Raw genomic sequence first — 25,321 nt, 5'->3', positions numbered from 1 at the left:
CTAAATTTTCGTTTCAAGCTTGCATAGTTGTGGAGAAATATCACGAGGCAGAAGTATGTGATGTACATATGATGTTTGTGTCTGATGTTCATCTTGGCGGCAGGCACCGAGATCTGTGTTTTTCACACGCAAACGTGATGACGTGAGACTTGAAGATACAATGACATGAGACGAGACTGTTGCTTTCTGGTTAGATATCTATTAATTAACAAAAAAACCTTTGGTCTTGGTAAACACAATTTCTTATGGCGTCCAATTGATACTATAAAATTCAATAATAATAGCTTATCATTAATGGGAAAATTGAACTAATCTCCTCTTTTTGTTTTTTCGAGTGTGTGTTTGATTTAGAAGTTGATCGTGGCTGTAGCCTGTGATTTGACATGTCTTTATATAAGAAAAGAAATCGTTGATAACTGTCGAATGTTTCTCCCGCACGTGCAAACCACTACACACGTTGACAAATTCATTTAATTGCTGTTCGATAGTTTTTCCTCACTGTATAATCCTTTTGCTGCTTGTGATTCCTTTCAGCTGAACCAATGAAGGGCTATGGTTGCAAAAGAATATGCCAAAACCCTAATTCAATAATAATAATAATAATAATAATAACAAAAGAGCTGCAGATGAACACAAATTCAAGTTAAACTAAATGTTTTCTTTCACAATCAATCAACCGGAGAAACCAGAAACGAGGCATTAGAATTTGGATGGCTTTAAGACAACATCAGTCCAATAATAATCGTACTCCTTTCCTCCAAACACTTCACTGAGTTGTTAGTATCACAACTGACCGCGAAGGGAAATAAAGAATCGATGGTCTTCAATTCTTCTACACACGGAGTTCTCATTGCGCGCGGTTAAGATATTTACACGACGAAAACCTACAAGGTCCACAGGCTAGTAAGGAATGAGACGGGGGAAGAGCTCCAAAAAGAATGTTCTTTCAACTGCTGGCTATTTACTCTCTTGTATTTTGGTATCAGGTTCCATAGAGGTTCCACGGTGGAATCCATGCCGTGAGCCACGCACAACAGCTGAGCGAACTGTCATATATTTTACGGAAGAATGCCGATGCCGCTGCCCTTCATTTATCTTTCTGCCCTCTCAGCAACCTCTTTATATCAATTGAAAAGCATCTCAGAGCAGGTTGAACCTAAAGAGGTTGAAATATATTATAACTCGGGGGAAAATGAGTTCAACTTCAATGGCAGTGTCTCTCCGCAGTTTACCCATTGCACAAAGCTATCTGAAAACTCCTTGAGCACATTGGAATTTGCTGGATTACTATACGAGAGCTCCATTCCTGATCGCTCCAGCTCCATTCCTGATTGCTGACTTTCCTACAAAGCAGGAAACATGGAATGGAAGTAGGGTTGAATTTTTCTGGAATTAAAAAAAAAAAAAAAACACAAACAGATGCAGTTAACATCCTTTAAATATTCTAACCATGTCATTGTGAACTTCTGTAAATTAAGTTCATCAACCTTCTATAATTTTAATTTATGAAATTGTCATATAGAACCCTAAGGGGAAATTCAGATATATCATTTAGTTTAGCCAATCATATAAATTATGGAAATTCTTCAAGAACGTAAAATGTTCCAAGAAAGACAACCTCAGTTTTTTCAACTCAACATTCAGTAAAAGTAATGCTACAACCTCAAAGTTCTTCCAACTCAATTTTCAGTAAAAGCAATGCTAGGAGAAATACTGTTCATTACTTGTTTCTTTGCAACTCAGCACTTTCTGTTGACTGAAAATAACAAGTTATTTATCGTAGCAAGGGCCTATAAATTGCCCCTTCTTTTCACATCAACTGGTTGGTTCAACAATGTTGTCTATTTTCTTTGTTGAACTGTAATTAATGGCCACATTTTGCCCAATTGGCCTGAGTGGCATATTTAATGGGAAAAAAAAGGTAATGTAGCAAAAATGAGGCAACATGACACGATGGCATGAGACCCACTTATAAGAAATGATGACAAGGCAATGCACCCTCCATAAACCTTATGCACAAAAATTGAATGGCAGTTCGATTGGATAAAAAATCTCATCTACACCATCGCACAATAGTCTGCAAAACCCATTTCTGACATTTCATAAACAATTTATGCACTGTCACGACCATCGGATTTCACCATTTTTCCACCTCAGCAGCATTGTCATCAAAGACACTGTCAGCCATGCATTCAGTTCTAGCACATTCAGTTTGGGATGTTTCTCGTCATCATGCCAAAACTCTAAAGATCAATGATTATGACCACTTAAACTGAGAAACAAACAAGTTAGTTGTTTTCAACTGGGTATTGAACATGGCCTCTGCTATCCATGTTCAATTTGAACATGATTACTTCTACAATCCCGATTGTTGTCATCAATGATGAAAACTGCTTTGCAAAGAATCCTGGCAGGCTTAAAATCACACAAAGCTTGAACGTTTTGAGGGAGAAATCAATTTTGAGACAGCAACGTTGGCTTTGGTGATTTGAAAGGGTTCATTTTAAGAACTAGTCTTTCTTGAGCTAGGATGTTGATTGATGAATGTGACAATATCTCGGGTCGTCATCTGAATAGGGGAATTGAGTAGCTGATAGTGAGGATGATTGTGGTTCTAAGAGGTGATGCAGTGTTGGTTTAACAACACTTGTAAGCTCCTGTGTAAGGTTGGATGAGGTTTGGGACTGTGTGTGCACTCCAAAAATAGGAGGTAAAGCCAGTGAAGTGGAGGAGCATTGGCAGTTACAAATGGATGGTAAAATGCTGTTATGACATTTTGAGAGAATTGGTTGGAGGATCAATAGGAGTCAACAGAATAAAAAAGAAACAAAAACATGAACGTTGTGGCAATGAGAGTTGAAAATGGAGACTGATGTTGGTGTAGTTTATTATTAATTATGCAATCAATATTGATATGCCAAATTAAAAATAAGAAGGCAGCCTATAAAGTAGTCTTAGTGGTGTAGTTTAATGGCAATTACTTATTGCAATTGAGTTAACATTATAAAATAAAATGAGGCAAAGTTTGTAATTTGACTGGAAAAAAAAAAACATGACAGCTCACTCAATCAATTGTTGCACACATAGGAGCTAATTTATGGGTTTGGCCAGAGTTTGACTCCACTTAATATCTAGCTATTGTTGAATTACTAAGAAAACATGCAAAATGCACCAACAGAATGGCGGAGGGGACTGACCTTCGAGCTGGATCCATATTCAATTGTGGATGGGGTTGTTCCACCCATTATTCCATTGACATTTTCAGATGACAGACCACTAATTGGATAGTTCGTGAGTAATGATGACCTGCACAACATCAAAACATGATGAAGGAAACTATAATCACTGGTTCCAGCTTAGGGCATGATGTGACAGAAGCGCACACTCATACATAACACCTTTTTTGTTAAACCAAGCCCTATTTTTGGCATTTTCTAACAAATAAATACTTTCATGCTCAGCAGTTTCATACTTCTGTTCCATAAAATTTCACAACAGCACTATCCATCCTCATGATTGATAAAAAAAAATACCTCTCAAATGGCTCTTCTTCACATGGGTTTCCAGAGGAAGACAGCAAGTCTATATCAACAAAGTTTGAGCAATTAAATGTATCTCCATGTCCAGAGAAGAAAACATTATCACTTTCCAGGTAGCGATCTCTTTGCACATATCTGAAAAGCTGTTTGCGAGGCATTGAGGGAGTGTACCTACATGTAGCAATGAACAGCTAGTATGTCAAATAGGGAACATCAGTTAACATGATAGCAACACTAATGTAGTCAAGGAGGGATTCAACAAGTGATACAGTTAAAGTTTACAGCTGTCAAATTGATTAGCTGAGTTTTAGCCTAACTTTTAGGTCCTAGATTTTATCCTATTCAATTGTATAGTTGACTTATCTAAATGGTTGATATATATCCAGTACAAATACCCTCAGCAATATGAACAAAGAAAAGGAAGTCCTCCCAGATTGCTGCTACTGACACATCTTAATCTTTTGCTTCCCATTTTCTACTAACACTTGGATTATTGATTTAGGGTATACTAATCACATGACTAGCAATTCTTCCTTATTTCATTTGCTAACGTGGTCAAGTTTGTTGAGGTTGCTAGTGAGGCTCCTATGCTAATTAGTGAGGTCGGGAATGCCTCACTCTCTCCCATTCTTTCCATGTCTTCTGATTTACTTACTCCTACTCTTTCTAATAATCCTCTCTTAATTAGCCAACTCACCAAACATCCACCGTGTGTTGGGGCATTACATTGGCACTAAAAGGGAGAGAGGAGGTCTTTACCACTTAGAGGAAGTTAGGGCATTACATTCCTAGGCCAACCAATGGTTTGAAGTACATGAAGAGAATTATGCGAGGGAAATTTATTTTGTAATGACATTGGTGATTGAGTCCTTCATTTGCTTATTCAAAATGTTAATTTCCTAAGTTATTCAGTGAGATTTCTATTTCTAGTTAACAAAATGAGCAATGCATTTATGTTAAAAATCATAGTGTTCTTTTTAAGTTAATTTCAATAAAAGTTCAAATTCTTTTTCATGCGTGGTTCTTTTTCTATCGCTTCTGCTTTAGGTCATAAATATTTTATTCCATTTATTAATGATTGCACTAGGATAAACTTAGTATATTTACTAAAATCTAATTCTAAAAAAAGTACAAGAGTTTTCATCCCTCTACGGACAAGTACTTGTCCATGGATATTCAGTTTTGTGACCAAGTGTCTCATTTTTTTAGGGATGTGTCTCTCATTCCTCTTTCAAGGGAGATTAGTGGTGGGGAAGAACATTCATGGTTGGAAGAAAAGAGATGGTGGATTTCAGGGAGGAGGGTATTCAATTGCTTTGGATAAGAGGGAGATATCTTTTGATCTTATAAAAGAAGTTGCATTTGAACTTGAAGAGGGTAGGGATGAAAGACTCGCTCAATCGACTTCTGACTCCATTATTCCTCTTGATGATATTACTATGCCATCGGGACTCTTTTGAGATTAACCCTGGAGAATGTGTCCCTTTCTTCTATAGATTCATAACATGTACATTTAGAGCCTGCCATTCAGAGATATCCCCTTCATTTTCGTAAAGAGCATAGTAGATTTTGTTTTTCCAAATAATCTTTTAACATCATTTATCTCATATATGATTTTGTCTTTTATCATCGTCTGTCTAAATCTCACTTATCTTTTGCCATTTAGTTGTCCTATACGTCTATTCCTAGTTATTTTTAGGAAGCTTTTAGAGACAATAAGTGGAATTCTGCTATGGTAAAAGAAATGAAGGCACTCTAGAAGAACTCTACCAAGGAGATGGTCGAGTTACCTCAGGCAAAAAAAGCAATAGAATGTCAATGAGTGTTTACGGCGAAGTACAAGTCAGATGAGATAGTAGACAAGTACAAAACTAGACTGGTTGCTAAGGGATACACAGGATTGACTATTGAGAGACTTTTGCTCATGAGGCCAAGATGAACACTAGTAAGAGTCATACTCTCTCTTGTAGTTAACTTGGATTGGTCATTACAACAACTTGATGTGAAGAAGGCCTTTCTTCATGATGATATGGTGAAAGAGATGCATATGGACCCTTTTCTAAGATTTATGACAGGAGGTAAAAGTAGTTATCGAGGTCTTAGTTCAGTAGATTGAGCCACTCAATGAATAAGTATGGTTTTAAACTAGCCTTGTCAAATCACACTCTATTCTATAAAAGGGAAGGTGACAATATTATATTGCCTATTGTTTATGTTGATGACATGATTGTTACATAAAGTGATATAACTGAGATAGAGAAGCTTCAAAACTACTTGGCCAAGAAATTTGAGATGGACTTAAACTTTAAAATGTTTATTGGGCATTGAAGTATCTAGATTCAAGCAAAGACTTTTTCTCTCTTAGAGGAAATGCATATTAGATCTCTTGACTAAAACTAGTAACTCTGCCTATGAACCTGTGGATACTCCTATTGAGATAAACCATGGTTTTGCTTTCTACCTGGATGAGGTTCCAGCGGATAAAAAGAGGTATCAAAGGTTGGTAGGGAAGCTAATCTATCTAGCTCATACCAAACCTAACACATGCAGTTAGTGTTCTAAGCCAATTCGTGTATAATCTGAGTAACCGACATATAGATGTAGTTGTTAGAGAATAATATAAACTATATCCTGAGACCTCACCTAACAGCTTAAGCTATTGGGTTGAGATGGTTCTTTGACATGGTATCAGAGTCTTAATGACCAAGTGATCATGAGTTCGAATCTCACCATCCCCATTTATTTGATACAAATTAAGCACAAGGTAGTGTGGACCTGTGCAAGTTTCAAGCCTAAAGGGCTTTCACTTGAGGGGGTGTTAGAAAATAATATAAATCATATCTTGGGACCTCACTTAATAGCTTAAGCTATTGAGTTGAGATGGTTCTTTGACAATAGCGAATTGTAAATTGACTTGCTTAAAATCCTCTCAGGGTAAAGGTGTTATATTCTCTTAACATAACCATATGGATATTATATAAAATACTAATTATAATTTTGCTATATTCACATTAAATAGAAAATCTATCTCAGGGTATGTGTCATTTATTAGAGATAACTTAGTAACGTGGACTAAAATACAAACTATGGTATCACTATCCAGTGTATAAGTATCATGCCCTCTATCAAGTGATTACAAATCTTACTCGGCTTAAAATTCTCTTGGGTGAACTTGGGTACGGTCCAAAAAAATCGATGTAGTGACAACAAAATGGTTATTAAGATTGCCAACAATCTGGTTCAGCATTGTGTGGCCAAACATATTAAACTTGACAGAAACTACATCAACAACAATCTGACTCTAGTGTAGTTGAGATCCCTTATATTAAAAGAGTGGAAGAGTGGATCAGCTGGCTGATATAATGACACATGTTATCACTAGTGGTCCCTTCCATATATCGTTATCCAAGTTAGGCATGTGTGATATCTATGTACCAGCTCGTGGGGGGGAGTTAATGTACACAGCTGTCAGATTAATTAGCTGATTTTTAGCTTAAATTTTTACTCCTATATTTTTACTTATTTACTTACCTAAATGGTTGATATATATCATGTATAAATAACCCTTAGTGATATGAATAAAAATCATATAGCCTAATTCTATTCCTCGATTGATACTATAAATCAAACAAATCACTTATAATAGTTATATTGTTAACTTGAAAAAATACATTAGATTTATAATAAAAATTAAATTTATGACAGTAACATTAAAATGTAAAAAAAAATCATTTTAATATTTTGTTGCTAAGAAGTGTATATTAAAAAAAACAATTATAGTGTTCATGTCTTTTCTTCATTTGAAAAGAGTAGAAAACTTGTAAAGGAAAAATGTGAAGAACCTCTAAAAAGCGTTTTCCAAACTCGGTATTTGAAAAACTGGAAAACTAGTTTTCCAGTTTTCTAGATAGAAAAATATTGCATTTGAAAAGAAAGTTTCTATTTTCCTTCTTATACACCAATTTTCCCTCCAGTTTTCTAGAAAATTGAAGTATTACACTGTTTTAAACAGTCCCTTGGCTTTTCCATGCAAGGAAAACTTTGCATCACTTTCACGAAGCAAACATGCATGCAATTATTTTTGGCAACTAAATGTTGTAATGCAACAATGAGAAATGACACAAGAAATGGAAAATACTGATGATATCTCGTAGACCATGATCAACATTTTTGGAAGATGGATTTCAATTCGGCACAAAACAGAACAAATTAAATATATTTCATCACATCAAAGAGCAAATATTAGAGAAACTAAATGTGAAAGATCACTTTCATTGCAGCATAATCAAGAATAGCTTTAAGAACAATGTTTATAAGAAGAACCGAGAATTCATTTAATAGAAGCACTGAACAAAATTCAACTTTTACTACAAGTGAAAGATTTCCTCCTTTTCAACAGAGTACCATCACTAATAGGAAAAAAAAACATGGATCTTCTAAGAAACAATCGATTTATTCCAAAAAAGACATAGGTGAAGCAATCATACCTTGAAAATGCAATGTTACTTTCACATGTAGATATTTCAGGTGATGATTCTGAAAGAACATTGTTTTCCTCTTGAAATTGATCTGGAAAAGCTGATCTGCAAAATTTCTGCTGCCTCGCATTCATGGCTGACAAAGGTGAGCCACTTCCCCGAAGAATATTTCCATCAGATAATGACCTTTTGAAAATAGACCTAAATATAAAAATTTGACAGTCAAAAGGATAAGACAAAGCTACAAATTTAGTCAAATAATTATTATCCCCCCCCCCCGGGGCCCATAAAAAGAAAAGAAAAAAGATGATGGAATCGTGAAATCTGAAAGATGTACACGAGAGTAACACATCAATGCATTTTTTCGCATTCTCTCAAGCACAAATGATGCAGAAATTTGTTAAACACTAAGCCCGTGCATTATACTTTGCTTAAAACATTGACCATTCAAAAATGATTCAAGCAGATTGAGATACAGTCAGATTGATCAGGAATGGTGAAGCAATGAATGGAGAAACACGTTTACATGTATCATCTGTGATGTGTAATTTATAAAGTTCAAGATCTTGTCTGGCTAGCTAAATACCTTGCATCTTCATCCACATTGGTTTGTCCATTCCTTCCAACATTGTGATGCTGGTCAGAATCCAACTCCCAGAGTGCAGGTTTACCCTGTTGTGGTTTGACGTGCCCCAAGAATCTGCTCAAGTTATAGTTGTTAAAGTCATTATTGATAGAACAATTGCAGCAAATCACTTGAGGATGATCAAGCTGAGAAAATAAAGACAACGAAATAATCTAATTATCTCAATGCCCACCAACTTTTCCCTTGAACTAGCACAAGCCACAATATTTCAGAGGTCAGTGAACAAATTGGCCATCTTATCAATACATAAAAATCCTAAATTAGCTCAAAAAGTCACATCATATTTATCCAACTTTTATATTTGGTACAACTAAAGACAGCATAAGCTCTTATCAAAGATAGCCTGTGCTTTTATCAAGCAGTACGAGAATAAGACAGAATGTACAACTTACACATTAATTGCATCCTGTTTCTCAGCATCCATGTATGCATTGCTGTGATACCGTTGAAGGGTTCTGAAGAACTCCTGGGATTGTGTTGCTGCCTTCCACTGACCCCTTCTCTCAGAGAATATCTAATATTATCAACAGTTAAAAAAAAAAATTAAGAAATAAAGAATCACATAAAGAACCAAAGTAGCAGCTTCAATAAAAATTATGGAGACCAGTAAGAGTATTTATCAGATGGGGAGGATTCAAAAGTACATGCTTAGCAACAAAGTCAACAGAAAGTCCTAAGCCCACTATCATACCCATAGCATATCTAGATGCAAATAAAATATTAAGAGAGATATTACGCTGCTACAGTTGCCCCCCCCCCCCCCCCCCCCAAAACATCTTCCATAAGAAGAGCATAATTCTTCTAAGATGTGGCCTTTACATAACCATAAGACACCATCAATCAGATCTGTTATTTAATAATCCTCTGACCAAAGTGAACTGTTCAATAGCATTATTTTTTCATGTGACAAATCTACTAGTTTGATAGACTTGAGCTTCTAAAATTATGGTATATACACAAAGATCTCTCAACTCCTTCGCATCATCTACACTTTCAAAGAAAGATTCCTTGCATGCCAAGGCATGAATTCTCAATCCAATATTTTATTAAAGAGGATATGGAGGACTCTTCCACCCTGAACGCTCTCCTATTGCATTCCTCAAATTCCAACACAGCTAAAACATAGTTCACGAATTAAATGACAAGAGTATAAAGTCTCCGAACTTTGTAACCAATAAATTAAATTCTACAAAAAAGCTGAGCCACTGACACGTCTACATTGAAAGTTTCAAGACAAAAAATGAAAAGCAAACAAAACCTACAGAAGAACACTTTTTTATAATTTTAGAACTAATAACATCTGCATTACTAGTTAGAATCACCTTATTATGAGCAGCTGAGCCACCATACTGATGCGCAAGTGTGTCACCCATTCTCTCATAAAATCCCATCAAATCATCAGCCAAAGGTGCATCAAGGTCTATTTTTGGGTTATCTACAACTCCTACAGCATTAAGCTGGTGTCCAAGGGCAGCCAGCCCAAATGCATACTGTGCAACATTTGTGCGATCAAGACAATCTATGCAATTGGTCCTGAGCACACCCATCTGGAACATTGGGCACTTGATAGAATGATTTCCATTAACAACACTGTTACCTCCATTAGATTTCTCCTCTAAGTTGCTGCCATCCTCATTATCATTGTTACTGTTATACTGAGGAGATAAGTTGCCATTCTCAGCATTCCTGCATCACATGGGCATTCCCAAACTTGCCATAATTAAAACATGAAAAGTAGGTCACCCAGAAATAAATGCAAAAACTTTATAATGTCTTCACATATCAAATCACATCCGTCAAGCACCCACTATACATGGCTTCCAAGACCCAAGCGCTGATGTGAAACGGTAAATTGATTAGAAATCCATTTGGCATACACTACCCAGATCCAGGGATCCAAACTATGGTTTGTTTGTGTCATTGGTCCAGCCATAGTTTTTTTTTTTTTTTTTTACTGTCACTGGTCTGTGCAACACCAAACATTTCCAGGATTTTCACTTTATAGCATGCACTCAGTCAGCAGGGTGCACCATAATCAACATACATGACAACAGAAAGAAGATTAAAACTAGATCTCCTCATAACAGAAGTTAATGATAACAACAAAAATAATGAATTTTACCAGTGGCACATGGTTATAACTTAAGTTATTGCTAAGTCCACAACTTCAGGTATGAGTCATGTTGTTCAAAATAACGTGAATGACTGTGGAAGCTACAGAAAAAGTGATTGAACCGACTTACTCAGTAAAAGGAGAATCCGTACACCCCTCAAGTTTCAAGTCTGATGTTACTTGACAGTAAAAGAAACCTGTTAGCGTCAAAGCACATGCAGCCACTTTCCCAAGAAGTAATAAAACATTTGTTGCGTTCCTGAAAGTGGACAATAAAAAGCAAGTTTATTGCAGTAAGGATTCAATTTTTTCTCTCCAAAATATCAATATGATATTAAGATGATCAAGCTAAAAAGAGATACCTTTTTTTAGAATGTTTGTGTAGATCCCAGTGAAGGAATCTTAGATGGTTCTCCTCGGATAAATTTTTGTTAATATGATCAATAGCATTAGCAAACTCTGTACGAAGAATTGACTCTCGGGGTTTCTTCTCTTGTGTCTGTGATTGTGAAACAATGATAGATAAAAAAGAAAAAGAAAAAGAATTCAAAATCTGAATTGAGAAATTACTAACAGAAGCAACTGAAACACCCAACTTTTTGTAATAAACAACCAGTATTATCTAGAGATCTTTCTTGTTTGAAGACTAGTTCAAGAAATTTGCGGCAGAAGAAGAATAGAGATGTAAACCACTGAATAAGAGACTTACCTTAATCAAGTTTAATATAATAATGGGATTTCCATATCTCTTTGCAAGATTTTCAAAATGAAGTCTTGTTGCTTCATAATTTTGGTCCTTCTTTGACACTGGTAAAGGACAATAAACCATGCGGAAAGTAAGAAAATATAAAGCACCACCATGAATACCATACGTTCAAGGACATACATATAATATCTGGTTTAATAATCAAACGTGAGGTTTCCTGTGACCAAAATAGTGGGATGGAGCCACGGTTCTGGACAACTGAACTTATTTGCATGGGAAATCCTTCAGGAACATCCTCAAAAACAATCTGCTCTGTCTCAACATCATTAGCCACTCTGCCCTTCTCATTTACCCCACGTTTCAAATACCTAAATATAGAGGCACCCATGGGAGGTGTACCAACGTGAAAATTAATAAAGAAACAGCAAAATATATTTAACCACGTGATAGCCATCATCAACTCAACCAGCAGATAATCAAACAATATTTTATATTATCGTACATTCAGAGAAACACCATAACCAAACCCAACTAGTTTGGGATTGAGGCTTGGTGTGTTCTTGTTGTTGTAGCATACATTCAGAGAAACATCATAACCACAGAAGCTGAATTGAGAATTATTATTTTACCAGAAATTAAGGATTTGAAACGTGCTTAAATTACAGGGCAGTTGAGAACAATGGTTAAAATATATATTTAACCACGTGATAGCCATCATCAACTCAACCAGCAGATAATCAAATAATATTTTATATTATCATGAATTCAGACAAACACCATAACCAAAACCAACTACTTTGGGATTGAGGCTTGGTTGGTGTTCTTATTGTTGTATCATACATTCAGAGAAACATCATAACCTCATAAGCCGAATTGAGATTATTATTTTACCGGAAATTAAGGATTGAAATGACATTAAAATACAGGGCAGTAGAGAACAATGGTTTCTTGGTAACCACTAAAACAGAATGGCCCATATTCTTCAAATAATAGTCGGAATTTCTATATAAAAAATGCTAACAAAAGAAAGTTATAACCTGCTTAATCTATGGTTAAAGAAGATATACCTAACATGGAAAAAAAAAACCTAGGTAGTAGATTCTTCATCAACAACGAGGTATTTGGTCTAGGAATAAATTTCCAAGGTAAATTCTTAGTAGAATTTCAATTTGAAGCTGGGGGTAAATTCTGTAAGGGAAGGGTAGTGGTTTTGGCATATCCCGAGTCGTGGGCTGTTTCATTTAGTTATTATGTTATGTGTAGTTACTTTTCTAACTAAAAATCATTAGTCTGTTGAGAAATCCCAGTTTATTAAGGATGCATAATATTATTTAGGAAGCCTGGTCTTTTAACAAATTATGGTGTAGTTGGAAGTTTTCCCATTTGAGATTTTTAGCTTATTCTGTATACTAATAAAAGAAAAGGCTTGCTTTGCAATGTATGGTAATCTATTTCATCAGATGTGAGTTATGGAACAAAATAGACATTCCTAATTCATCTTTAGGCTTGGTGCCTGATGTCATTTCCTTCTCTATTTCTTATTCTTATTACTCTAGTTCTTTTAGCAAGGGCTGTCATATAAGAAGCCATTATAATATTTAGCACAGAAGCACAAAGAAACTTGGGAGGAAAAAAAATGTATAGGCATGCTATCTTACCTCGTGCCAGCATAATGGCGTGAACGTCTTGCAATAAGGGTAAGTTTGAACTCTCGCCCAGATACAAAAAGTGTGGCCTACACTTATATAGCATGAAGCCAACAGTGAAATAAACAACACAATTAAAAGTACACACAAAATAAGCATGCTTGAACAGCTATACATCTGAAAAGGGGAAAAATAATTCAGAGTCTAAGCAACTTAGCTACCATCCACTATTCACCTGTTTAAAGAATCCATACACTAAAGCAACTGTCCACAGAGTATTTTGAAGGTGATTTCGGATACCACGAGTCAAGAACTCATTCCAGACAAACATTGTTTCGTACAGGACCTGACCTGTCTCTCTATCACACAAGTTCTTTTGAAGACTACGCATAACATGGTATGAGTAGCTAAAAAAAAAGTCCTTTGTTAGGTCCACCGTGCATAAGAGCTTCTTGTACCTACATCATCAATGAAATAAAGACAATCAAATTTACAACAAAACCCTCTGAGAAAGTAGTGCTCAAACTCTTGCTACAGAAGGAAAGAAACCACAAAAAAATGAGCTATGGAAAGAATAAAGAATATCATTTTCCCATAAAACCTAAAGTTGAGTATTCACAGAGAACAACTAAAAGGATAAAAGGAAACAATAAGAAGCAAAAGCATTATGCTTCTCATCCTAAATAACTCCTCCGGCACAGCACCAACAAATACAGAAAAGGAAATAATGACTCAAACAATTAATCTGCTACAAGGAAAGGATGAAATTTCTAATCTTGTAGGCAAAATAGTGTTGATCAGAGACCAATGCTACATCTTATTTTTAATTCACGAAAATACCACATTAAAAATGGTAAGCATTTTCTTTTCCCTAATAAAAAACAAAGCTTTATTAGAATAAGGAAAAAGTACAGAGTGAAAGGATGAGAATCTCTCCAGATAGAAAAAGGCTAAACCACCAAATTTCTCAAGTCTCTTTGCATATCTCCTTGGAAAATGCCTCTTAAAAACTTCTTTGGCAGAGCACCACAAGAAAGTGAAATACTATTCCAAATCAAGGCAAGAGAGCACATTTCCACAACATCCGCCTCCATTTTTTGAGATATGAACACTTTGTCTCCTTTTGATTTACCAAGACACACAAATCCAGTTAGGAGCAGCTCTTCTAAAGTATTCCAGAAAACTCAAAACTTACTGGAGATAGTGAAAAGCCTAAAAAGGTTCCAAGAAACTGAACAACATAAGAAGAGGTGTTCTATGGATTCATTACTATTGCCACTCATAGTACATGTATCCGAGGACAAGCTTGTAACCATAAAGTGCAAAAGAACTGTCTGATAATGAGGAAGGACACAACAACTTGTACAAAATATAACAACCAGTGCAGGTTTTAGTTTACCGTTCATGATTTCTCAAGCAACTGGAATAAATGAGCTATATTTACAATAAAGAATGGGCTAAAGACCTGTTCTCATTCATAGAATCACTGATACTGGACTGCAGAGCAGAATTTGGAAGTGGAATCATCTCACTCTTGCAGACTGCATATACATTATGACCACAGATTGCACCAATCTGTCTTCTTTTTGTAATGAGTAGCATGTAGTATGGCCCAAGAAATTTGATGAACCCTAAAAAGAGAAAATGACTATGAGAATAGTGACACCACTAACAGTCATAAAGAGAAAACAAAGCAACTAAAATGCACATACCAACAATTCCATAACAAGTAGTGACAAATTTAAGCCCACCGGTAGCCTTGTTTCCTTCATGTATCCGCCTCAACAGATCATAGCATTCCCTCTCCGTATACGTGGTAGAATCTTCACGAATATTTAACTCAGAAGGGTCGAGTCTGTCAATCTTTAGCACTCTCCAATAAGTCCTACTCTTGTCCCTCCCTATCATGTAAAAGTTCTGCAAGACACAAGATAAATCAATCAAATAATCATCTAGAACATTGCTAACAGATCAAGGTGCCTTGACTTCATGCAATTCAAATAGCACAAGCACACATCCAAAAATAGTAACAAGCATAAATCATTAAACAACAAGAGAAAACAGAGTGATTCTACTCTGTACAGTTAGCATCTAAGCTAAACTGACACCATTTGATCATTCAATTCAAGAAATCCAAAAACGTTTCAAGTCAATGCAATCTACTTGCAACCGATCCAAAATCAAGAAACGGAAACCAAATTAAGCAATTCAAAGAAAAGAAAAGAGCACCTACCGATTGAGTCTTATAGAGCCTGAATTTCTGCATAGAAACCTGGTCAGGTGGCGGCAGTAACTCTTCTTCTTCTTCTTCTTCTTCATCATCAATTGCAGTCTTACTTATTCTTGGAGAGTATGACGGTCCTTCATTCTCCGTCGACGATGCCATCACACACACTCTCTCAATCAATCAATCTCTTTAATTTTCCAATTTTTACTAGATCTCTCTCCCCGAGCCTCTGGCTCAGGGAATTTATCACAATAACATGCAACACGACAGAAAATAAATTATTTATTTATTGAAATAAAGAATCACAACCTTTGCATACAATGGAGCTTGGTTGCTTCAAATACAGCATTTCTTCCTCTAATTATTATTATTATTACCGTACCTCCTCCTTCTCTCCTTCCATTCACAAAGAAAAAAAAAATATCTTGATTTTTGTGATCTCCAAATCAAAATATTAACAGCGCAATTGCAGAGATCGAAGCGTTAAATTAATTAAGAGCTATAATTAGGCAGAGAGAGATAGTTAGAACAAAAGGAAGGAAGCTATTTGCTTATGCGTAGCAGGAGAGAAAAAGAGAAGAAGATCGAGCTTAGACACGGAGAAGAATGTAGAGATTTAAGACTAGGGAGGTTTCGAGAAAAAAAGGAAAATAAATTCTTGACTTTTTTTTTTTTTTTGTATGTTGTTCTGACGAACACAACTATATATATATATATATATATATATATATATATATATATATATATATATATATATATATATAGTTTGAGGACATGGAAAAGAAAAAAAAATGAAAATTAATAAAACAGAGAAGTTTTAGATACAAAGGCACAAGAAATGACAACCACAATTTGGATGACTACTACCTCCACACATTTTTTATTGTTTTTTTTTCTTTTTTTTTTCTTTTTTTCAGGTTTATATCATCACTTTATGTTGTAAACTTGTACAAGCAAAACAAATCTGAAAATTCCATTCTATTTTTTCATCCATAATATTTATGTGCACGTGATTCTTGTGCTGTAAATTTCTTGTTATTCATTAGGTATATATGATATAAAAGTTAAGAGAAAAAAAACAAAAAATTCAATTTTTCATTGTCAAAGAATATTAAATAAAAGAAATTTTACAAGATTTAATTTAAAAAAATTTATGATGTTAAACGAAATATTACTTCTCATACTTATCTTAAAGAAAAAGATGTACACAAAAATAAAAAATAAAATAAAATTTATATTCATTAAAAATAATAAGAATATCTTCCCTTGCTATATTCATTTTTTTAAAGTAAATATAAAAATTAAATAATATAATATCATTAATTATTCCCTAAATACCTTAAAATTGATAGAATATTATAGTAGAACTGTAATACTATACGACATTGTGCTGGATAATGCACCAAAATCGGTTCTCGTATATATTTATTTAAATCGAGATCTTAAATTTGAACAATGGTTTCTTGAAGTTTCTGATTAGTTTTCCGTTCGCAATTGTGTTCTTAATATTGACACCAACATAAAATACAGTAAAATTCTTAAATTACATATGAAGTAGATGTGTACTTATTTTAATCCTATATAAAAAGAAAAAAAAACATTTTAGTGCATAAATATTACAATTAAATTTGGTGTAACCATATGGTTTCATTAATGAGACCAATTAGGATCTGAGAATGCCGTGTCTGCTCGTGGGAACTACCAGAAGATTGTGGTTCCAGAGGGTGACTTGTCGAACTGGAAAAGATACAGTAGTTTTGACTTTAATTTCGTGTGGGGAAAGGAGTCCCGTAGGAATCGATGACACTGACAGCATCATATACAAGGGTTGAGGTATATAAACGTTGTGTTGATCTTATACAAATAGAAAATCAATATATAAATTAAAAGACTATATACTCTCAGACATAGTTATTGGCCCGAAAAAATATAAAAATTCCATGTGAGTGGAAGTTTTATACGATTGTTTCATGTATGAAAAAGTTAAAAACATTATATGTGTATTTGAAATATATATATATATATATATATATATATATATATGAAAATGTTTAGAAACTTTTTATATAAATGAGACTATAAATATAGCTAACACATGAAAAAATTAAAAATACTTTTTGAGAATATAAAGCAAACTATAAAAGAATATATGAAAATATATATTCATAAATTAAATTTATATTTTAAATTTTTTTAAAATATATATAGAAAGAGGTCGGCTATCATTTAGACACCGTTTGGAAACGTGGTGCAAACCGTGTTTCAAAAAATTCAAATTTTTTTTTTGCTAAAATTTAATATATTTTGGATCGTTTTGATGTGCTGATGTCAAAAATAATTTTTAAAAAATAAAAAAACCATTATTGGCATGCATTTCGGCACGAAAAGTTATTTGAAAAACAACCACAACCACACTACCAAACATATTATTAGATGACACCGAGTCGCCTACTCAATTATAAACCTGAGTTTTGATTATTTAAAATACCAGCTACCCGGGCCGGGTATTAGAGGTATGTTTTAGGATGTGTCATCTATAATATAAATGCAATCAAATCAAGAGAAGGTGACGTGCAGTAAATGAATTTTGAAAGCCACCGGCCAAGATGGTTTGTTTACGCGGGTGCACCCACGACTACGTGCAAAATAATACCTGGATGCCCGCCATGCCAGGCTGCTCCTCATGATTGAACGGGTCATTGGCATTGGGATACCAATTTCTTATTTTGTACATGTTCCTCTCGGCTCAAACTTACACCAATACGGATTTGACACGCAGATAAGGAAATCAAGTGCTTGTAGGCATCAAACTCAGACAGTTCAGCAGATTGGTCCTTGATCAATCAACAGAGGATTCTGTTTTGGAAGAAAAAAACTATAGATTTAATTATCACAGTATTGCCAACGTCTCTGTCTAGCTCTTTCTTTACATGTCAAAATTATTTGTTAGAAGAGACTCCATGTAAACTTAAGCTTCATGTGATTTTTGCAATAAAAAAAGAATATATAATTTTAGATTACTATTAATGCCTAAAATAAATATGCATGTGTCAAGTATACATAAGAATGATTGTTCATCACAAAATCAAAGAAAAAACCTAAAATCGATTACAATAAGAAGAATAGATTGAATTGAAAGAGTCATTAATTAACTAGAAGAGTTGAATGAGCGATCAACTAAGCAACCAGAAGTCAATATCACCAAAGAAAAGTGATCAACCAACAAAGTTTATAATCGCGTATAACTAGAAGATACATAACTAGTTAGAAAACAATGATTAACTTAGGGTTCATATGTGTATCATCAAAAGAGGGATTTAATTTGTATTGGGATTTGATAAGTTTCTTTATCTGTCACATGGATTCCATGGATTCGAACCATAACGGCACCTACAATCGTTGAAGATGACTTCCTTCCTTCTAGCGTTCAAAGTTAAGAGCAATAATAAAGCGTCTTCCATTCCTCCTGGAATGATAAAGATATGGGCTACAGACCTCTTTGGCATGTTTAAAGAAAAAATTCAACAAAACTCAAACAAATTTAGATTGTCCAATTATATATACTCATGAAAAGCAATTCATCACTTCTATTAGTACCCAGCGACTAGGTTGCAACCGGACTATATTGATCATCGTAGAAAGCATCACATTTGAAAGAATATTGCCAACAGCATCGCACAACAGGCATTTAAAATGACTGATAAGCTTCTCAAAACATTGGTCTTAAACAGTGACTAGGTTCCAAAACGAAGTATGCAAGGCAAGAGTGGTTAAAAGTTTATACAGTATTTGAACTTTGTCCCATGTCTACTTTCACCATATTCACCACACATCCAACAATTAATCATCAATTTCCATAACCAGCTTCATGTCAACCGTGATGCAATGAGCTTCTCAACTGCCCTCACTTTTCTCCAGAGCTGTCGGGCATAATTTGTCAGTGATAAGAAGAATGAACCAAAAAATTCAGAGGCAAATAGAGTTGGTACATTATATCAGCTCAAAAATTCAATTTGTGGATAAAACAAAGCACCATCTCATTTTCTTGATGTCAACATTAAAATATAAACGTGAACCCATTTGTCTCATTTAGCAGGATTAACACCCCCACATTCAGCTAGACATACTCATAAAAACATTGAATTATGACCCAGACCCATTAGGGGTGGAGCTTCAGTTAATTTTCACAGAATAAAATTCACTAAACTAGCATGGCCTATTCCAAGGAGAGAGTGCAAAATGACTAAAATATACCCTACCATCACAAATAAAAAAATACAGTTTCATCCATGAGTGTGATGGCAACACACATGAGAGGGGGAAAGGGGACATAGAAGAGAAAGACTTACTATTGTAGTTCAGAAGCTTCTCAATGAGGTCAACATGAGTCATAAGCATTCTTCTACAACAATAACGAACCAACCCCAGAGCATCAAGAGCATCTCTGCATGAAGAACCAAGATACGTTTGGAATTCGACATGTTCTCTATGAGTTCCAATTAACTATTTGCATCCCATATTATGACTATTAGGACTGTTAACTATCAGTTAGAAGCAATTCTAACAACATTTTGAATGCTGCTTTGTACCTTACACAATGAAATACTAACATAGCTCATAAATCACAACCACACTAACAGCATCTTGATAATGTTAGAATAACACCCTTTTTACATCCATTCTGAATTTCGCATATTGCCTTCAGGAGGCATGCTGCCACATGCAAGTATTTAAGAAGACTCAACATGAATAATTACGAGGGGGGCAGCTACTGGAAAGTCAAGCTCGCAACCGATTTTCCAGCAAGAATGTATATATATTACCTTCTAATGGAGTGAGTACACTATGTGACCATGTGGATACAAAAACTAGGGGTCATACGAGATTACAACACAGGTTCTTGCATTTTATTTTTGTTCAATTTAAGAAATAAATAAATAAATAGCATGATCACCCTTCAGTGTAATCGGCTTGAAGAAGATCAAGATACGTATCCCATTTATTTCCAATCACCTAAAACCCAAACAAAAAATATTCACAAGAAATTAAATGCAATATCAAAACATAACCGCTAAACAATAAGAAAACAAAAATTGTTCAAGAAAACAAATTATTATTTTTTTCTCTGGATATAAAATTTTGACAGGCGAGGAATAAGCTGAAAAATTGAATGAAATAGAAAGCACCTCGTGATTAAAGAAGATAATTAATAAAGTAAGTACCTTGCCGCAAGTAAAACAACGAACTGGGATAATCATCTTTGCTTGGCTCTCTTAAGATTTTCAGCCTGTGCTAGTTTCCCTTTTAGAGCTTCTCTGCTCTATGGTGGCGTTCTGCGTGTTCTATTTTCTAGGTGTCTGATGGGAACTTGGAAGGGAGGGTTTTGTTTCCAATGCCATGTTCGGGTTGTTGGGCCGGGCTTCGTCTTTTATTAATTAGGTTGAAGGCTGGTCAAATTACATAACTTTCACATTATAGTAGTTTTTGTGATGGCATTTTAAAAAAGGTTTTAAAAAACAATTCTAGTTCTGTTTTTTTTAAAATAAATTTTAAAAATATGTTTTTAATTAAAACTGTTATAAGATTTTTTTTTACAAGCAAATAAGTGAAAAAAATATATCCATGAATGAGAAATATGATATTTTAGCTTTTACAAAATTAAGCTTTGAAATGTAATTATGCATGGAGTCCAATGCAAAAAATAAAAGTTATTTAGTTAATTAAATTATTTTTTCTATGTGGTTGAGAAAAAAAAAACTACTATAATATCAAACAGTCTCTAAAAATCTCCACCACTCAACTCACCTACACTATATTACCAGTAGGATTTTTAAGTTTCTAATGTAGAAAAAAAGACAGAAGATAACAAGATATATGGATGTGTTTTTTTGGTATTATAAGATTTATTAATTGAGAAGTAATAATAATAATATATGCATTCAATACAATAAATTAAAAATTATATTAACCGATAAAATGCAAAAATAGTTGGGAATGTTAATTAAAGATTAAAGCATGAGATATATCTAGTAAAAAATAAAAGATAGATGCACATGAAAATATTTTATCTTATTTATCCCTTTTATTTTATATATTTTATTTTATTTTTATTGGAGGTTTATTATAGCTTCTTAGTAAATAAGATTTTTGTTATTATAAATGCATCATGCAAATACAACTAATTTATCTCAAATTTAAGGTATTATAAAATTGTAGAAACTATTTAAAATATTAATTACTATTTAAAAATAGTTAAATTAATTAGTTTAAAAATGAGAGAGGAGATATTAATTAAAAATTAAATTCAAAAAACAAAATTAATGAAAATTAAAAAAATAAAGGTCAAGCCTCTCACTAAAAAGAAAATCCCATCCATGCATAATTATTTATTTATTAACAATAAAGACAAAAAATACTCATCATTCTCTTAAGGTTTTTTTTAAATAAAACAAACGATATGTCGTTTGTCTAGTAAAACGATTTGTCATCCTCTAGAACATTTTTTTTTATAATCAAGGTTCGAGTTTGTGAGGTTATATTTACTCTTAGAAAGTCTGGAGGAGTCTTTAAACATTTTATAATGAAAAAAAACAAAAAATAGAGTTTCAAAACTTTTTTAAATATTTATTCTAAATAATTTTAATAGAGTGGATGCTCAATTTTAACTTTTAAATTATAAATTTTTCTTTGAATAATAATTAAATTGTATCAAAAGTTGATGAAATAAAAAAAACCACATCTTCAAAATATAGTCCAAACATATACAATGTACAATTAAAGAAGTCATTTATAATATTTTATTATGTCTTGTCTCCAAACCAAACACAAATTAGTCTAGTCTTGATGTTCATGCCACCTATTTTCTGTCTCTCTATTAAATACTATCTACATGTCTTTTTTCAGGACAAATCTAAAAGAATATCCCCATACCATACTGGTATTCTAAGTTTTATCCCTAAACATTTCCCCGGGTTTAAGTTAAGGTAAAAACCCCTAGTTTTTTAGAGTATGATAAATTAATGATATGTATTATAATGTGGGCCAGATTTTTTTTTTTACATGAAAAAATATCCAAGTGTTGCTAATATTTTTTTCTAATAGAAAAGAAATTTAAACTACGTGGAGGTTGACCTGATGCGACCCAACCAACTTGGCTTGTTTAAAAGCAATCCGGATAACCGATAAAAACATATTTGACTAAAAAAAATGTTCAAGACAACATTTTTTTAAAAATATTGGGATGACAATATATTGGATTAACTTTGGTCAACCCAGGTTAACCTGTTAAATTGATAACTCAGGTCATAAGACAATGACAACCCCATATAAGAAATTCAATTCTCAATCAATTCAATGTTAAATGATAAAATTGAAAAAAAAATCAATTACAAAAAAGATATAAAATAGCCTAAGTCAACATAAGTTAACTCGTCACACCACCATCTTGGATCATGAGACTAGTATAACCTTATAGAAAGCAAACTGAAATATATTATAAAGTTCAATCATCAATCAACTCATTGTTAAAGGATAAAATTTGAAAAAAATAAAATAAAACAAAAAATAACTCGAGTAAACCCGTCACATCCATGACTCAAGTTATAAGACTGAGATAACCCCATAGAAAACAAATCAAAATAAATTATGATATTTAAATCCCATTCAACAAGTTGAAGGATGAAATAAAAAAAATCAATAAAAAATAACAAAAAAACTCAGTCAACGTAGGTTAACCCACTAAACTTATGACTCAAGTCATAAGACAAGGATAAATCCATTAAAGAAATAAAATAAATTATGAAACTCAATCCCAAACAAACTAAATATCAAAGGATAAAATTAAAAATAAATAATAAAAAAAAACAAAGCATTGTTTGAGTAAACAATGCTTTTGTGAGGAGGTGAAAAGTGAATTCACCTCCTTTTTTTAGTCTGTTAACTAAATCCCTGACTCACACTACATCATGGTTGAGATCAAATTTTTTTTTTTAAATGTAAACAAAATGTTAAGGCGTCTCAAACGTGTTTTCTAGCAGAAAAATATGGTGCATATTGATCGACATCTTTTATAAATATTAATATGATGACATATTGAACATCTTCTTTTAAAAAACATGGAGATGACAACATGTTAGTTCAACACAGGCCAACTCTAATTAACCTGTAAAACTCATGACCCAGGTCATTAGACTGTGATAATTCCACAGATGGCGAATCATAATAAATTATGAAATCCACTTCCCAATCAACTATATATTGAAAGACAAAACAGAACAAAAAATCAATTAAAAAAAAACATAAAAAACAACTCAAGTCAACCCGGAAAAACCGTCAAACCTATGTTCCGGGTCATAAAATCAAGGTAACTTCATAGAAATTTTTTAAAAAAAATCATGAAATTCAATTATCAACCAGCTACAAGTTAGAAGGATAAAAATTTTAAAAATAAATTTTAAAAAAGGTCCTAAAACAATGACCCGAGTGAACTCGAGCCAACCTTCCAAACTCTCAATTCGAGTCATGATACTAGAATTACTTTATAGAAAAAAATAAAAAATAAAAAACCCGATCCCGAACTAACTCAATGATGAAATATGAAATTGAAAAAAAAAAGATAAAAATAGAAATCAAAATAATAAAAACTAAATTTTATATAAAATACAATTGACATCCCACTATGATATTTTTAACAAAGTAAGGAGAGAAAACTAATGATAGGTGAGAGAATAAAGAAGAGAAAAAAAAAAGAATAGTGGTCGACTGGAGCGACACCACCGCTCCTCAACAAGCAAGCCTAAAAAAAATGAAGGTTTCACAGAAATGATTTCAAAATCACCAAGAAAAACAATATTTGGAGATTAGTAGCCACCATACACGCCACTAAAGTGTAGCGGCCTATCTCACACGCTAGCACCTATGTTATGCGCATTAATAAGTTTCAGTCTACCCGTTCAATTTAGCCCCTGACCTTGTAGAAAATAGGGCTGAACATTTGTTTTGGTCTTAAATTTTGTCTCCAAACCCTTAATTGTCTTAAATTAATTAAACTTAATTATTTTACAAAATTGTTCATTAATGGTGTCAAATTTTTTTCTAAACATCACAATTTAGCAAATCAAAACAAACCTTCAATTCCAATCTAAAATAAAAACTCAATGTGAAATAATAAATTAAAAAAAAAGTGGAGCAAAAAAATAAAATTCAAACCACCAAGAAAAGAAAAGGGGGGGGGGGGGGGGGGGTGTGCATATTTCCCTGCCCCCTCAATTCAGACCCTAATCTATCAAGAAAAAAAAAAATTCGATTCCCCAAACCTCAATTATAATTTAATGATTTATCTTTACTGTTACAGTGATATAGCCACACTTAGTTTTTTTATTTAATGTAATTGTAATTTGAAATAATAATAATAATAATTTGACGCTTGCTCTTGTTTTTTTTTTTTTTCCTTCAGAAATTAGAGAAATGAGCTAGATAAATTGACCCCTATTGTAACTTGTTAATCTAATAAATATCTAATGGGAATACCCAAGATTGATTTGGAGAACGGTATGCACAGGGATGTTCTCATCGAGTTTTAATGGAGAGATGAGATTGGTTTCGGCAATAGTATGCAGAGTGGAGGTCTTGTTGTTTTTAGTGGAGAGATGAGCCAGAAAGCATCGACCTTAACATATTGATGGATGGTAGTTTGATTCGGCGCCAAGCTGTGGAATAGATTTTTTTTTCCAGCGCAGAAAAAAATAAAATGGCATTATTAATGCCATAAAATACATTATTGCCAACTAAAATTTTTATACATGCTTTCAATAAAATAAAACAACTAAAAATTAAGAAGATAAATATATTTAAAAAATATATATATATTTATTTGAGTTTAAAATTAAATCCCAAAGCTGAAATAAATTATACATTAACTCAACATCGCAAAAGCTTGTATAAAACCAATGGAAACAAAACAAAACA

The 25,321-nt window shown here is 33.3% G+C and overlaps 2 protein-coding genes across 6 annotated transcripts; both read right to left on the bottom strand.

Moving 5' to 3' along the window:
• Positions 1-569: 569 nt before the first annotated feature.
• Positions 570-16,042, bottom strand: LOC18100280 (phosphoinositide phosphatase SAC3). Of its 5 annotated transcripts, XM_024603891.2 has the most exons (18): positions 15,362-16,042; positions 14,841-15,045; positions 14,594-14,759; positions 13,364-13,586; positions 13,141-13,217; positions 11,663-11,850; positions 11,486-11,583; positions 11,139-11,275; positions 10,907-11,035; positions 9,986-10,349; positions 9,056-9,177; positions 8,604-8,717; positions 8,329-8,341; positions 8,027-8,187; positions 3,534-3,710; positions 3,198-3,306; positions 1,233-1,343; positions 570-1,156 (listed from the first exon to the last, which is right to left on the bottom strand). In XM_024603891.2, exons 1-18 carry the CDS (start codon positions 15,512-15,514, stop codon positions 1,088-1,090), a joined length of 2,616 nt encoding a protein of 871 aa, XP_024459659.2. In that variant the 5' UTR covers positions 15,515-16,042; the 3' UTR covers positions 570-1,087. The 5 variants fall into 5 exon arrangements, 4 of the variants coding, with proteins under 4 accessions (XP_024459659.2, XP_024459657.2, XP_024459658.2 ...); XM_024603889.2 differs by lacking the exon at positions 8,329-8,341 and having other exon boundaries at positions 8,027-8,218; XM_024603890.2 differs by lacking the exon at positions 8,329-8,341 and having other exon boundaries at positions 8,027-8,218; positions 10,907-11,037; positions 11,144-11,275.
• Positions 16,043-19,028: 2,986 nt separating this feature from the next.
• LOC18100279 (DNA-directed RNA polymerases I, II, and III subunit RPABC5) lies at positions 19,029-20,745 on the bottom strand. Its single transcript, XM_006381496.3, has 4 exons — positions 20,578-20,745; positions 20,310-20,368; positions 19,705-19,799; positions 19,029-19,275 (listed from the first exon to the last, which is right to left on the bottom strand). Exons 1-4 carry the CDS (start codon positions 20,611-20,613, stop codon positions 19,250-19,252), a joined length of 216 nt encoding a protein of 71 aa, XP_006381558.1. The 5' UTR covers positions 20,614-20,745; the 3' UTR covers positions 19,029-19,249.
• Positions 20,746-25,321: the final 4,576 nt, after the last annotated feature.

Source organism: Populus trichocarpa, chromosome 6, assembly GCF_000002775.5.
Source record: "Populus trichocarpa isolate Nisqually-1 chromosome 6, P.trichocarpa_v4.1, whole genome shotgun sequence".
Taxonomy (NCBI): Eukaryota; Viridiplantae; Streptophyta; class Magnoliopsida; order Malpighiales; family Salicaceae; genus Populus; species Populus trichocarpa.
The sequence above is the reverse complement of the archived record's forward strand: the minus strand, read 5'-3'. Positions and strand labels throughout refer to the sequence as shown.

Excerpts from the sequence above, each read along its gene's own strand:
- LOC18100280 (XM_024603889.2), bottom strand. The coding sequence starts at position 15,514 with ATGGCATCGTCGACGGAGAATGAAGGACCGTCATACTCTCCAAGAATA. Across the intron at positions 13,218-13,363 it reads TGTATGGATTCTTTAAACAG|GCCACACTTTTTGTATCTGG; the intron begins GTGAATAGTGGA and ends ATATAAGTGTAG. Across the intron at positions 11,036-11,138 it reads CACAAACATTCTAAAAAAAG|GAACGCAACAAATGTTTTAT; the intron begins GTATCTCTTTTT and ends GTCCACTTTCAG.
- LOC18100279 (XM_006381496.3), bottom strand. The coding sequence starts at position 20,613 with ATGATTATCCCAGTTCGTTGTTTTACTTGCGGCAAG. Across the intron at positions 20,369-20,577 it reads GTTGTTTTACTTGCGGCAAG|GTGATTGGAAATAAATGGGA; the intron begins GTACTTACTTTA and ends TTTGGGTTTTAG. Across the intron at positions 19,800-20,309 it reads CAAGCCGATTACACTGAAGG|AGATGCTCTTGATGCTCTGG; the intron begins GTGATCATGCTA and ends TTCTTCATGCAG.